Source organism: Cornus florida, unplaced genomic scaffold, assembly GCF_030987335.1.
Source record: "Cornus florida cultivar Cherokee Brave unplaced genomic scaffold, ASM3098733v1 CherokeeBrave_3.0.0_Hap2_Chr07, whole genome shotgun sequence".
Classification (NCBI taxonomy): domain Eukaryota; kingdom Viridiplantae; phylum Streptophyta; class Magnoliopsida; order Cornales; family Cornaceae; genus Cornus; species Cornus florida.
The window spans coordinates 51,915,998-51,932,248 of record NW_026775577.1 but is presented as its reverse complement, the minus strand read 5'-3'; the positions used below and the strand labels follow the sequence as shown (position 1 = coordinate 51,932,248).

Sequence of the window (16,251 nt, the reverse complement as noted above, 5' to 3'; positions counted from 1 at the left end):
TACATGGCTTTGGTCCTAAGTACAGTCTACCCTTAACCCAAGCAATAAATGCTATCCTGAATCTGGAATGAAAATTGTGCTGGAATAAATGCTTTTGTCAGAACTGAAAGCATCAAAGTGCAAGTCTCGCCAAAGGCAACATCTTTTGTAGAAGAGAGAGAGAGAGTGCAAGTTTTTTCAAAGCCAACATCTTTTGTAGAACAGAGAGAGACAACATCTTTTGTGAAACAGAGAGAGAAACACACAACAATATGAAATGTCAGGTGTATTAGGGTAGGATCTTTTCTCAAAAATAAATGAGTTTTATTTATAGCTGAGGCCAAGAAATATTAATCATTGGATTAGATATTGTATGAACGACTAGGATGATCTATAGTTGCAAGCTATCATGAGCACGTGTAGAGAGGAAAGTTGAGCTTTGATGGAACATTTTGATTGCCGTATTTAATGCAAAGTATAAAATACTATCTACGACTTGATAATCTGTCACCGGCTCTATTGCCCCTTTATTCTAGGCATTCGAGTACTTTGCTAACCGAACATTTCACTTCCCTTACTTCGGCAAGCTTGAGTGCTTTAACAGACAAAATCAATGGTTCACAGGCATGACCTTTCTTCGGCCATGAGTTCAATTCTTATATTTTCAACTCAGGGACTCAGCTCCTCTAAGAGGCTCCTTCCATATTGTGAGTATGCATGTTTGGGGTGATATTGTGAGTATATATACATTTGTTTTGCCTTTCTAAATAATAAATAAATATCCTTTTTGAAGGGCAATTATGTTTTTTTTTTTTTTTCTTAAAATAAAATAAAATAGCTAAAGTAGAGAATTTTGGTTCTTGACTTTGTCTCTATTAAAAATAATGGATGGAACTCAAACACCACATTAAATACTGTAGCATCAATTGAGTGCATGGTTTTGTACTGAGTAGTGGTTACATATGGATAAAGAGGGCACCTGTGTGTGACTCTGTGTACACACACACACACACACACACACACACACACACACACATATAGAGAGAGAGAGAGAGAGAGATGGGCAAGCAACTAACCTGCAAAAAGGAAGAGCATGCATATGCTTTTATTCTAATTTGTACAAGTTGCCCTACTCACCATTCATCCAATTCTCCATCAAATGGATGATCCATCATTTATGTTCAAGAAACCAACAACATTTTGCATTATTAGGAATTCTGGCATCAAATTTCACCACTTGGATGTGATAAGGTATTAGGTACCTTTTGTATGGATTGAAAAATGAAATCAACACTGACTTTTTTATTTTTATTTTTATTTTTATTTTTTGGGCAATTTAAGGGAGAGGGAACTCGAAAGTGTTAGCCGCAGATAATAATGTCCGAGGAATAATAATTTAGTTATGTGGAACAATGTGGCAAGGACAATTTTCAAAAATCTTTTAACTTTGTCAACCACCCTTAAATTCACAATAAAATAAAAAAACTAATTTTTTATAGAATAAAATTGAATATTCTTATGTGAGCTTTCCTCAATTGTTGAAGGCATGAGATCGCTTGTAGCCTTTTCCTCTAGTTTAATGTTGTTTAAGAAAGTTAAAGATTAAATAGTGAAAATTTTAAGGGTAAATTTTTTTATTGTAGTAATTAAAAATTAAGATTTTTTTGATATATATTTTTCAAAATCTTAAAAGTGTTCAATATTCAATAATACTCGTAAGTGAAATCTCTTGTCAATTGAAATGTTCTTCATGATATTAGACTTGTTAACGGATCGTATTCGGATCGGATCTGACCTGATCCGATAAGTCTTTTATTTGATTCGATAATTCAACAAATTGTTTGTAAGTAAATCCATATCCAATTTGTTAATAAACAGATATGTGATCTAATAATCTGATTCGATATATGTGTAGTCTTTTTTTGTTAAAAAAAAATGAAATTAATGTCAAAAAAGAATAAAAAAAACAATGAATATCGAAAAAAAAAAAAAAGGATATAAAAACAAAAGATAAATAAAATATGAAAGGAAAAGAAATAAAAAAAATATAGACCATTTACACTTTGTAAATGAATAAATATTATGACATTATTAGTATGTATGGTATTGATATATATATAATATAAAATATTATGATATATATATAATTTTATTCGGATCAGATTATTATTGAATCGGATCAGCATAATCAATATCCGATTTATTAAACTAACGGGTTATCGAATTTGAATCGTAATCCAATTATTAATTTTTTTGTTCAATTCATATTCGACTAATCAGATTCGGATCAGAATTCAATTCATTGACATGTCTTCGTGATATTTCGTGCTTAATTGAATAAACATTTAATTCGATTTATCAAACAACACAAGAAAACAAAAATATTGCATTAATTGTCTTTAATCCGACAATATTTACCTACTGAGTTGGAAGTTTTTACTCACCATAAAAAAAAATAAAAAATTTGAGAGACTATCAATAAGATCCGAAGAAAATATTAATCTAACTCTATTTACCACCCTACTCTATTGGTAGACGAAATCTAATATGATTTTTTTTTTTTTTTTTTCAGTAAACTTAAAAGAGAGATTAATGTACATTAACGAAACCTTAAAAAGACTAATGAAAAAAAAAAAAAAAAAATCGAAACACTTGCATGGAGAGAGGTTAAGAAAACTAGACACATAATGACTTTCCCAAATAAAAAACAATATATTATTTTAGACAGAAGGCGTGTAGAACCAAAAGTCAACTTTGGTTGCTAGACAAAATCATAGTAAATTAACTTCTACGTTACAGTTATGAAATCGGAAACAATCACTTCCAGTTTGACTCTGGAAGTATTGTTTAAACTAACCTAGACTAAAATAAAAAAATTTAAATTTGTAAAAAATAAAAATAAAAAATAGCAAAATCTTTCTTAGGCCAAAAATTCAAATACTGTATTATGTTTGGAACACTGAATCAACAGTTTTAATTTATTTAATTTTGATTTTAAAACTTCAATTTAGTGGAACAAAGCATAAAAATAAAACATGATTCTAACCTTAATTTTACAAATAAATAATTATTACTTATTAAATGATATAACTGTTCTTTCAGATTCTTATCCTTATTTCTAATATTTAATATTTTAAGTCTCTTTTGAAAAGATAAAAAACAGAAAAAATATTAAATGATTAAAAAAAATTAAAAATATATAAAAAAAGTACTTATGACATTATAAAATAAGAAATAATGCATTAATTAATTTAAGAACTTTTTTATTATTTTCTTTTAAAAAAAAATTAAAAATGTATTAAAAGAATAGTTATGACATTATAAAATAAAAAATAGTACATTAATTAATTAGAAAACCTTTTTATTATTTTCTTTAAAAATAAAAAATAAATATAATATATTTAAATAAAAGTGGAGTTAAAAAATCACCTCTCAATATAAATAAATTCGGTTTTAAACAACCCAAACAGAACCCATTTATAAGTCCAACAATGTTTTCGTCACAGTTTTGTCCATTTGCTCGTAACGTAACCAAATTAACAAACAATACAATAATACAAAACAAGGCTTCGTTGAGTGGTTTTTAGAGAGAGAGAAGAGAGAGAGAGAAAGAGTGTGGGCGATGGAAGCGAAGCACAACAGTGTCCGTCGCTCTCTCTCTGTCTCAGTCGAATCGCTCCTTTTATTCCATTCTCTCTTCTCCTTCAAGTTTCTTCTCTCACCCCTTCATAAATTCCAACACTAATACTTTCTCTCTCTACGTATACATACATACATACATACATACCATATATATATATATTTGTGTATGTATCGACATTTTGATCTGACAATTTTTTTCGTTACTCAATCCATTTCCTGAACAGTGCAATGCTCGGATTAGAGCTCTGTTTCAAGGATTTGTTTGATTCTGACTCAGATGAGCTTCGATTCGACAACTCTTTGAATTCGAGTTGCTTCGTGAAGGGAGGGTTGTTTCTCGAATCAGATGTTCCATCTTCGTTTGTTTCGTTTCTTCTGACGAACAACTCTTCTTCGGGTAGTGTTTCGAGGTCTTTCTCGTGTTCCCGGAGGGCTCGCCGGAGGGCGATCGGTTTGGAGGGATTCCGGCGAGGGAGGGGAGGCGGCGGCGGGTTTTTGTCGGTGAGCTTGTCGATTAAGGGGAGTGGGGATGGGGAAGGGCTTGTTCGGGAATCGAGTGAAATTTTGGGGCAAAATGGAGATAAAAGTGGGGAGGAAGAGACCGTTGTGTTTGAAGAAGAGAAGAAACAACGGAAAGCTGGGTTGCAGGGAGGAAGAGCTGCCTTCAACACCACCAAGCATCTCTGGGCTGGAGCTGTAGCTGCTATGGTTTCAAGGTGTTCTTCTTTCTCTATCTCTCTCTATATAATGTATATATTATATATATTTCCTCTTAGTGCTATATGTTTGCCATTTAATTGTGGATTCACAGTTGTTGTTGGACTATACTGATCTATCAAAAAAAATAAAAAAAATAAAAAGAGTCAATGGACTACATCTGGTTTTCTCTTGGACCGTGCTTCTTTTCTTAGCTTGTGTTAATTACGACATTCGAGTTCTCTACGTATGGTTAGACTTTGAGCATGAAGCCAAAAAATAAGATTTGTTTATTTGAGAATATTTTGTTAGATAAAAAGTTATTTTTTTATTTTATTTTATTTATTTATTTATTTCAACAAATTAATTAATAAAAAGATTTTAATTTTTTTTCCTTTAAGTAAAAAAATTGCTCCTGTGTTCTTTATATACTACCTTACCAGGCAGAGAGAATGATGGGTTTCATTGCACTGCAGAGGATTTCCTCAATTTTACTGCAAATACCAGTGCAAGGGATTTCTTTGAACCGGCACCTTAGGATAGAATAGGGGGTTCACTTATTAATTGGGAAGTTTGCTTCTCTTGCTTATTGGATTCTTGTGATTTTGGCGATACTTAATGTAATTATAGAATTAAAAAGCTGTATTTGTGCTCGGAATTGTTTTAGAAGTTAGTTAGCCAATCAGGACGGTTGTATTTTCGTTAGTCATGCATGGCATTTGTGGAAATTGGGATGCCTATGCTGAATACTGATTACTTGGGGCATTGCCAAGATCATTTTTATGTAGTGTCCAATCACTTGTTAGACCTATCCCATATGCTTAAATCTTACTATGTCCTCTCATGTTTTTGAATGTTCATAACCTCACCCGCACCCCAGCCACCCTTCTTTCCAATACAATCTGTTTATGAGACAGAAGGTCATTCTTTCAGGAATGCATGGCATATTTTTAATTTGTTCCGGTTACTAATTCATTTTTAGCCTTAGCAATACTGTTCCATTGCTTCACATCTTGGTGAAAGATTAAGGCATATGAAGCCTTCATTACCATGAGTTGGTAACGGACATTAGGAGCCGACCCCAAAATGCGCGTCATGAAAAACTATGTTTTTGGCTAAGTGTGAAAAATGAATTTTTGAAATAATGGTTATTTCAAAATAATTTTTCCCAGTAATTACTCCTTACACTTCAAATAGCCAAAACTTATTTTATGAGATTTTATGATCAAGTCTACATTGGTCTACGTAAGGATTCATTTTTACCAAAACTGTCGGAAATCTAAATTTGTACTCAAACTAAATTTTTACATTTTGATTTTGTTGAATTTCCATTTTCTTATATTTTTTATTGAATCAAAATGGGGGGTACTTCCTTATTTATATTGTAAACTTAAAGTAAATGGACATATAAATACTGTAAAGACATTTATTTAAATGTTTTCAATAGAAATAAAGTTTGTGCAGAAGTTCTGTGTAGAAGCCTTTTTGCTGACCAAACCACGGGTTGTTAACAATAGCTGCTGTAAAATATTTAGTTTCATTTTCCAGTATAACTCAATTAGGCCGAGAGTTATCATTTTTCAAAATCCTGAGGTTGTCAACATAGCTGCTGTAAAATATTTTATTTCTGACCAAAGACTTGCTTTGCAGATTTTCTTTAGGCTATCCCCCATGCGTATTCTGACTTGAATACTTTATGTAGCATGCTTGGACTTTGCATCATTGAAGAAATAATATTTCAATAGCTATATTGTCTTTAAAAGGAACATATGCAATACACATATGTATTTTGCAATGATATTTGGAACAAAATCAGCAGATAAATGTAAAACGAATAAAGATATTTGGAACAAGAATGCATTTCATGAAATGATACATTGTCTTTTATGCTAAAAGAATCATTCTCATTGAGGTGCATATTTGATTCCTCAACTTGACATATACCTTCATAGGTTAATTCAAGTGGGTTCCAAATATCTTTAGCCGTTTTACAAAAGACAATTTTATTGAACTCATTTTTACTTAATGCACAATAAATATAGCATATAGCAATTGCATTGCATTGAATTAATCTATGTTCATTTTCAGTCCATTCTTCTTTTGATTTAGAAATTTCATATCCTTCAATAACTTTGGTTAGGATATAATCTCCGTTTTCTATGACTTCCCATACATCAATATCAATACTTTCTAGGAAAATTCTCATTCTGTTTTTCCAATAAAAGAAATCATTTCCATTAAACAAAGGAGGCCTATAAATGGACTGCCCTTCTAAAGAAGTGAATGTGCTAATGTTAGACATGATCGTACTCTAAGACGGTTAAGTCATTTAGATAGAGTTTTAGTCTCTAATACCACTTGTTACCCAACAAGTGGATAAACAATATGCAATTTCAGTTTTGACAAATATGAGCTAAACAAAATCAGCAGATAAATGTAGTAGCATGCAGTGGCTGATTTTTAGTTTATAGAAATCCAATTTCTAGCAAGTAACTTATAGTAATTGTGCAATAATAGAAATATGAATTCAGCAAATTAATGGCACAATTACAAGAGAGATAAGGGAAGAGAAATTGTAAACGTAGACACGGCGATTTTAGCGAGGTTCAGAAACTCCTACTCCTCGACTCAAGACCCCTCTTGAGACTTCCAATCCACTATAGCTCCTCCTTACTGGTGGAGAGCAAACCTTGACTTGAAGCAACTCCTTGCTTCTTCTTGCTAAGAGACAACCTCTCTTAGTCTTCCTTTAGGCCAAACCAGCCATTACAATTTCTTTGCTAAAAGAACCTCCTTCTCTTAGACTTACTTAGGCCACATCAGCCCTTACAATTTCTTTGCTAAAAGAACCTCCTTCTCTTAGACTTACTTAGGCCACACCTGCCCTTACAATTTCTTTGCTAAAAGAAACTCCTCTTAGGCTTACAGCAGATTTGTAGATAGAATTTGTAGTACAAGAAATCCTCTCAATAACTGATACAAATCAAACCTCACAATAGAGTATATATGAAATCAACTGAAGTTCTAAGTATGAAATGTATGAGAGATGATAAGAAAACAAATAGAATACAAGCTCTGTAAAATATCAGAACAAAAGTTATGTTTAAGATCAACTCAAGCTAGGAACAAAATCTCCTCTGAAGATGGATTATACCAGAACAAAAGCTCTGTAAATTAAGGCTCAAGCACACCCTTTGCAGACAACATATCTCAGCATATATAGACTTTCTTGTTACAAATAGTCGTTGTGAAACCTTCTCCGTGATTGGGACACATCAAGACTTTTTGGACAGAATTTTGGTGCATTAGGCAGATTTCTAAGTTGGAAATATGTGCAATGCCTATGTCCCTTTCAAAGACAATATAGCTGTTGAAATATTATTTCTTCAATGATGCAAAGTCCAAGCATGCTACGTAAAGTATTCAAGTCAGAATACGCATGAGGGACAACCTATAAGAAAATCTGCAAAGCAAGTCTTTGGTCAGAAAATAAAATATTTGCAGCAGCTATTGTTGACAACCTCAGGATTCTGAAAATGATAACTCTCGGCCTAATTAAGTTATACTGGAAAATGAAACTGTTCAGTGCTCTGCTATTGGCTTCCTGCACACACCTTATTTCCATTGAAAACTACTTTAAGTTTACAATGTAAATAAGGAAGTACCTCCCATTTGGATTCAATAAAAAAATATAAGAAAATTGAAATCTAACTAAATCAAAATGTAGAAAATCATTTTTAGTACAAATTGGGGTTCCCGACAGTTTTAGTAAAACTTGATCCTCCGTGTAGGCTCATGTAGAATTGATGAAAAAATCCCATAAAATCAGTTTAGGCTATTTGAAGTTTAAGGAGTAATTACCGGGAAAAATTATTTTGAAATATTCATTATTTCAAAAAATCTATTTTTCACACTTGGCCATTTTTCATACTTATCCAAAAACACAGTTTTTCATGAGGCGTATTCAAGGGTCCTAAAGTCCATTAATGAATGGATAAACAATATGCAATTTCAGTGGATAAACAATATGCAATTTCAGTTTTGACAAATATGAGCTGAACAAAATCAGCAGATAAATGTAGTAGCATGCAGTGGCTGATTTTTAGTTTATAGAAATCCAATTTCTAGCAAGTAACTTATAGTAATTGTGCAATAATAGAGATATGAGTTCAGCAAATTAATGGCACAATTACAAGAGAGATAAGGGAAGAGAAATTGCAAACGTAAACACGGCGATTTTAGTGAGGTTCAGAAACTCCTACTCCTCGACTCAAGACCCCTCTTGAGACTTCCAATCCACTATAGCTCCTCCTTACTGGTGGAGAGCAAACCTTGACTTGAAGCAACTCCTTGCTTCTTCTTGCTAAGAGACAATCTCTCTTAGTCTTCCTTTAGGCCAAACCAGCCATTATAATTTTTTTTGCTAAAAGAACCTCCTCATAGACTTACTTAGGCCACACCTGCCCTTACAATTTCTTTGCTAAAAGAAACTCCTCTTAGGCTTACAGCAGATTTGTAGATAGAATTTGTAGTATAAGAAATCCTCTCAAGAACTGATACAAATCAAACCTCACAATAGAGTATATATGAAATCAACTGAAGCTCAAACTCTAAGTATGAAATGTATGAGAGATGATAAGAAAACAAATAGAACACAAGCTCTGTAAAATATCAAAACAAAAGTTATGTTTAAGATCAACTCAAGCTAGGAACAAAATCTCCTCTGAAGATGGATTATACCAGAACAAAAGCTCTGTAAATTAAAGCTCAAGCACACCCTTTGCAGACAACATATCTCAGCATATATAGACTTTCTTGTTGCAAATAGTCGTTGTGAAACCTTCTCCATGATTGGGACACATCAAGACTTTTTGGACAGAATTTTGGTGCATTAGGCAGATTTCTAAGTTGGAAATATGTGCAATGCCTATGTCCCTTTCAAAGACAATATAGCTGTTGAAATATTATTTCTTCAATGATGCAAAGTCCAAGCATGCTACGTAAAGTATTCAAGTCAGAATACGCATGAGGGACAACCTATAAGAAAATCTGCAAAGCAAGTCTTTGGTCAGAAAATAAAATATTTTGCAGCAGCTATTGTTGACAACCTCAGGATTCTGAAAATGATAACTCTCGGCCTAATTAAGTTATACTGGAAAATGAAACTGTTCAGTGCTCTGCTATTGGCTTCCTGCACACACCTTATTTCCATTGAAAACTACTTTAAGTTTACAATGTAAATGAGGAAGTACCTCCCATTTGGATTCAATAAAAAAATCTAAGAAAATTGAAATCTAACTAAATCAAAATGTAGAAAATCATTTTTAGTACAAATTGGGGTTCCCGACAGTTTTGGTAAAACTTGATCCTCCGTGTAGGCTCATGTAGAATTGATGAAAAAATCCCATAAAATCAATTTAGGCTATTTGAAGTTTAAGGAGTAATTACCGGGAAAAATAATTTTGAAATATTCATTATTTCAAAAAATCCATTTTTCACACTTGGCCATTTTTCATACTTATCCAAAAACACAGTTTTTCATGAGGCGTATTCAAGGGTCCTAAAGTCCATTACCAAGTTATGGTAAAGAAGGCTTTATAGATGAGCAATATAAGTTCTAAGCCTTGTCCTTTACTTTCTAGAGACCAAAGTGAATCATGTGATTGATGTGCATGGTCCTAGCATTTTTAGCACAAGAGATGAGTTCTTTCAAAGCTTATGTAAGCTTGAACTAACTCATTCTTTAGCAAAGACTTCATGTGCAAATATATGAATGAAGTGCATATTCTATTGCTAATAGATATAGGAGCATATGAATGATGAATGATATTTATGGTCCTATAGAGATAAGCTTCAAGTGGATTCATAAATACCTTGACAATGAATCCTAAACACTCACCAACCTATCTACCCCTTTCTTCATGCTTTGTCCATGATCATGTAGGCTTTGAGGTATTCTTGCTTTCTTCCTTTGAGTTGTTTTTTTGCTCATCGTAGTCCAAGCTATCTTTGGATGGACTTTGCATTTGATTCCTTGCAATTTCACGTCTTCTTTGTATCCATTTCTTTCCTTGATGTAATTTTGAATAATGAAATACTTGGAATGATCTTTATAGCTTCATTGAGGTCATTCTTTGAATGTGAATTATCTATAACACTCAATGTAAACATTAGTCCTTAAACACTATTAATGGTTTGTTATCATCAAAACATCTAGATTGTCCTTGGATGAAATCCTCGAGGTCAACATTGAATACTGATTACTTGGGGCATTGCCAAGATCATTTTTATGTAGTGTCCAATCACTTGTTAGACCTATCCCAGATGCTTAAATCTTACTATGTCCTCTCATGTTTTTGAATGTTCATAACCTCACCCGCACCCCAGCCCCCCTTCTTTTCAATATAATCTGTTTATGAGACAGAAGGTCATTCTTTCAGGAATGCATGGCATATTTTTAATTTGTTCCGGTTACTAATTCATTTTTAGCCTTAGCAATACTGTTCCATTGCTTCACATCTTCCCTGTAATAATGGATGTTGTTTCAGAACTTTTGTTGCTCCACTCGAGAGGCTAAAGCTGGAATATATAGTACGTGGTGAACGGAAGAACCTTTTTGAGCTTATGAATGCGATTGCAGCTTCTCAAGGACTGAAAGGCTTTTGGAAAGGAAATTTTGTCAATATTCTTCGCACCGCTCCATTTAAGGCTATCAATTTCTATGCTTATGATACATACAGAAGTCAATTGCTCAGACTATCTGGGAATGAAGAAACAACAAATTTTGAAAGGTTCGTTGCAGGTGCTGCAGCTGGAATTACTGCTACTATACTGTGCATACCTATGGACACGGTATGTGGTGATTTAAAACCCTTTTTCTTGGTTGCATGATTAATTGCAGTGAGCTACTTTTAGGTCAGGCATCTTTAAGTATCCATTTATTTTCTTGTTTTGCATTCTATAATTTCTTATATAGCCATGTGCTATGATAGGGGATATGTGAATTAGGAGTCAAGATGAGGCTAAACTAGCACACTTCCTCTTGTCCTATGTATGTGATGCGCACAGAGGAGGCTGACACACCATTAGATGGGTCTGACTTGGAGAATCTTCACAACTTTAACAAAACTAGTTTACTGGTGAAAATCCATTTTTGTTGCAACTTTGGAGTCTTTTGAGGCTGTAGCTTTTCTTTCATATTGTCTCTTAACACCTTTTCCCCTACCAGGAGTGGTCTTCTGCTCACTTCTCTGGTCTAATTATCAATCTAAAGAATCTGTTATGCACTGAGATTTTACCTGACATGAGAATGTTATATCACAGTTATGAAACTTTTATTATTCTTTAGCCTGGAATTAGAAGCTTGCAGTGACTGTAGAATAATATTGAATCAATCTCTAATGTTTTGTTTCAAAGTTTCCCTTCGTCACCATCAGCTGTTGTTTATGGTGAATGATTTGTGCTTCAATTCGGAATTTGTGCTTGCTTGAGTAATGATTAATTGAGTTGGATTTGAGAAATCATTTCTTCTTCTTCTTCTTCTTCTTCTGATTGCCTGAGACAACAGCCTGTATATTTCAAATTTAGGTGTCATCTTAAGCCCAGTTTAGTTAAGGATTTGTTAACTTCTGTTAGGGTTTAGCCTGGGGCCTCATTTGTATTCAATCAAAAATCAGGTTAACTGGCTGACATGTGCTTGCTGTAGTTTAAAATTAATGTAAAAGACATTGTAAGTGGTTTTGATTCAATGGAGCGTCAAACTTACTTCCAATAATTTTGTTAAAAATATTGTCTTATCTGTTTTCTTTTTATTTATTTATTTATTTTTATTTTGCTATTTTTTATCTCACTTCATACAGTAATTGTGCTGCACATGGTTGTTCTATTGGCAACAATTTAAAACAAGTCACATGTAGAGTAAATTGAACGGGAAATTCTATTTCAAAGAGCTCTTGTTATTTATATTTGCATCCTAATACTACTATATCTGGAATGCTCTTCCATTAACCGATTTTATGTCACATACTAAAATGTTAAAATGTTTCAGATCAGGACCAAGATGGTAGCACCCGGTGGGGAAGCCTTGGGTGGTGTAATTGGTGTTTTTCGTCACATGATCCAAACTGAAGGATTCTTTTCTCTTTACAAGGGCTTAGGACCATCGATTATAAGCATGGCGCCTTCAGGTGCAGTTTTCTATGGTGTTTATGATATATTGAAATCAGCTTATCTGCATTCACCGGAAGGAAGAAAAAGAATTCAACACATGAAACAAGAGGATCAGGAACTAAACGCATTGGAAAAACTGGAGTTGGGCACCATTAGAACATTAGTATATGGGGCAATTGCTGGTGCTTGTTCTGAAGCTGCTACATACCCATTTGAGGTTGTGAGGAGACAGCTTCAAATGCAAGTTCGGGCAACGAGAATGAGTGCACTGGCAACTTGTGCCAAGATAGTTGAGCAAGGTGGTGTGCCTGGTCTTTATGCGGGATTAATTCCCAGCTTATTACAGGTATGGTATTCAACTATTGATCTTTGTTTTAGTTGAATTACTCCACTGTCAAATAGAAGGTTTTAGGTTTATATTTTAGGATGTGATGATATTCTTACTCACTTTTCTACTCTTGCATTCCACTTATTTTTTTATTAATAAACAAAATGACCAAATTATCCCTCAAAAGTTGAGTGTGAGAGCACTTTTTGGTATGTTTGTGGAGTGGGGAGTGTTTTTGAATGAAACCGTGTTATTTCCATTTCTAAAAAAAAAAAAAAAAAGCAAAGTGGAGTGCATGAGTGCCAAGGGAAGTGTGAACATTGTTTCCCTTAGATTTATGGTAAATATGTGCTCTATTAATGAATAGCAAATTTGCGGGTGCAAACAATTCCTTGAGAAGTATCAATTAGGAAAAAAAATAGCAGATGAAGTAATAATTGGAAAAGAATAGATAGGCATTTGAAATTTTTTCTGAGTGCAAATTTATAAGGAACTAACTCTTTAATTCGATTTGTGGTGTAGACAAGTTTAAGAATTCAAGATAAAAACAACCAATGCTAACATCGTTATAAAAACTTTAATGATGTGTTATATCCTTCAATTTATGGGCTTTAATTTTAATGAATTTTTGGACCCATATGCTATGGGTGAAAGAAAATCACATCCTAACCCCGATATCTAACAAATCCAAAGGCATGTGAACAAACCATTGTGTGATATAAGCAACAATATTTATTCTTAGATGCATGGTCAAAGTGACATTGACATGAAAGGGTAAGATAACTCTTCAGGGGATTTTTGAACTAATGAAGAGACTTGCATCCATAAAAGTATGGGAGAAGTGATTTTCTCCTGCAAATCAAACCCCAATTGAATGGGTAGAACTTTTTCATATTTCTTTATCTATGAGGTCCCATTTTTCCATAGCATCTGCAAAATGAAAAAGAGAGACTTAGTGTAGATTTCCTACGCAAGTCTGCATTTTATGAGTGTTTTTGACATGTGCTCTCAAAATGAATGTATAGATCAATCCTTGTCCATGTTTCTTCACATTAAATGCATTTATCAGGGAAGAACTGCCCTCAGAAGCTAAGCTGGTTGATGTTTAAACTTCTGTCCATTATTGCTGACCATAACATGGGACGGTCAGAGTTGAAAACTGGTCGGTTTGCACTTAGCATTCCTCCTACATCTAGACTTGACACGTTTTAGTGGTGAAAATGGAACTAATATTTGGCATAACTCCTAATCATGTACCGAGCATCACTGGTAAAAATTTCATTTTTCCAGCACCCCATAATGCATGCCATCATTTCTATTCTTAAATTTCTGATTTATTTAGGGTGATCAACATATCTGCAGGAAACCTGCCTTCCAATAAAAAAAAACTTTCTCAAGTGGCTTTAACAACTGATAATGTCACAATTTAATATCTGATGAGAGGACAATGCTCTGCAATGGTTTTCAGTAGAATGTCTTCACCAACTCAAATTACAAAAATATTTCCCAACGATTCAGGGTTATTTGCATGAATTCCGTTCCATCGCTTTCCTCTATCTAGAGTTGTAACTCAGTCAGATGCTAGCTTTCCTTACTCGCTCAAACCAATGTTAAATTTGGTTTCCCTTTCTCGCATTGCTTCATTCTGGACCACATTACTCTTCTGTACTAGTGCAGTTATATGTATTCGTTGCACATGGACGTATACGCATTTACTTATTAAAAAAAAAAAACAGTTTCAACATATACATACACATGTACCCATATATGTACATACATGAAATGGGGTAAGAATTTTGGTATATGGTTAATTGCATAAAACCTCCCTGAAATGTAATGACATGGTGCTTTTTCCTGTCATCATTGTTAAATGTTGCTCGACTTGTCCTCTCTTTTTCTGTTCTTCACATTTAGCACGCCGTTGAAATTTGCCCACCATTGAGACATTATTTGGGCACAAAATGCTTCTTGCTGTTTATACAGAGGAGAGAATATGTTGAAAAGTTTCAAATTTACCTCTTATTTTAGGTCAAATGTAGAATAGATTTTGGGCACAAATTACTTCTTGCTGTCTAAGGGAGGTAGCAACGAGAGCATTAATTCTTGAACCATATTAAGTTACAACAATGACCTCGAGATTTATTTTGTGATTGTTTTTATCTTTACATGGATCCATCATATGGCATACCTATAGTCTTACATGTTAGCGACAATTTTGTTTCGAGTTTCTGATTTGTGCCGTTCTTTATGTTTTGCTCCTTCAGGTTTTACCATCGGCTGCTATTAGTTACTTTGTGTATGAGTTCATGAAGATAGTTCTTAAAGTGGAGTCGGCATCAAATTAATCGTTTCCGGTGAAGCACCAGAGGGCACTTGTGTCAGTGGACACCGGAAATGGCACATATGTTTTTTTTTTTTCCTTGAGGGGCTCCCGGTTATGTTTTCCGTTGGCCTTTTGGTGAGTCAGTTTGAACAAGAACATCTCACCCATATATTCAACACAGATCCAAAAGAATTTTCTTCAGCCTTGGCGATTTTCAAGTCTATAGCCTATAGCAGAAGAGGGTGGCTCTAAGTTTTGTTGGACAAGAGAATTTTCCAAACTGGTAGTAGAGTCGCACCAAATAAGTTCATCATATTTTGTGGCACTAGTAGATTCATGTTTTTTTGTTTTTAATTTTTTTATTTTATGAAATAGTTTACAAGCAAGTTATGTTTTTCCTCTTACACTCTGCTGCCCTTGGACTAGTCACAAATTTGCCCTTCTCATCTACAAGGACAAAATACAATTTTTTTTGTTTTTGTTTTTGGTTTTTTTTTTTTTTTTTTTAAATTCAGTTATAAGCTTAAGAGATTAATCTTTTAGGTAAACAAAGAATTGCTAGATTTAGATTTATTTAGATGAGTTTTATATATAATTGGTAAATTATTAGTTGTATTAATCTGTAGAGGTGAGAGTTTATTTTTTATTTTATTTTATTTATGTTTCTTTAAAATTATGGTTAAAAAATTAAAGTAAACAATTGTATTGACATCTTTCATTACAAAATGCGAATTGGCACAATAAAACCTTTTTATTTTTTCGGCTTTGTTTGGATAAATAGAAGATAAAAAGAAAATAAGGGATAACATTAGTTTGTGAGAGAAAAGAAAAGATAATATTAACCTTATGTTTGGATAAATTATGGAGGAAAAGTAAGGAAAAGACAACATTCTTGTTTGTTCGAAAAAGGTGAAGAAGATAAAAGAAAAGAAACTATTTAAACTAATTAATTATCATATTCTAATGTTAAGGTGGGATCCAAATATCATTTCAATTTTTTTCATTAAAATGTTAAGGTTATTTTCAATATTATGAAAATTGGAAGGACAGCAAATAAGAGATTTGGAAGGATAAGCTCTTCCTCTAAATCTTTCTAAATATTTTATTCTCTCTC

General features: G+C 33.2%; 1 protein-coding gene across 1 annotated transcript; it reads left to right on the top strand.

Moving 5' to 3' along the window:
- Positions 1-3,536: 3,536 nt before the first annotated feature.
- LOC132267194 (probable mitochondrial adenine nucleotide transporter BTL3) lies at positions 3,537-15,617 on the top strand. Its single transcript, XM_059768278.1, has 4 exons — positions 3,537-4,337; positions 10,866-11,169; positions 12,365-12,832; positions 15,079-15,617. Exons 1-4 carry the CDS (start codon positions 3,850-3,852, stop codon positions 15,157-15,159), a joined length of 1,341 nt encoding a protein of 446 aa, XP_059624261.1. The 5' UTR covers positions 3,537-3,849; the 3' UTR covers positions 15,160-15,617.
- Positions 15,618-16,251: the final 634 nt, after the last annotated feature.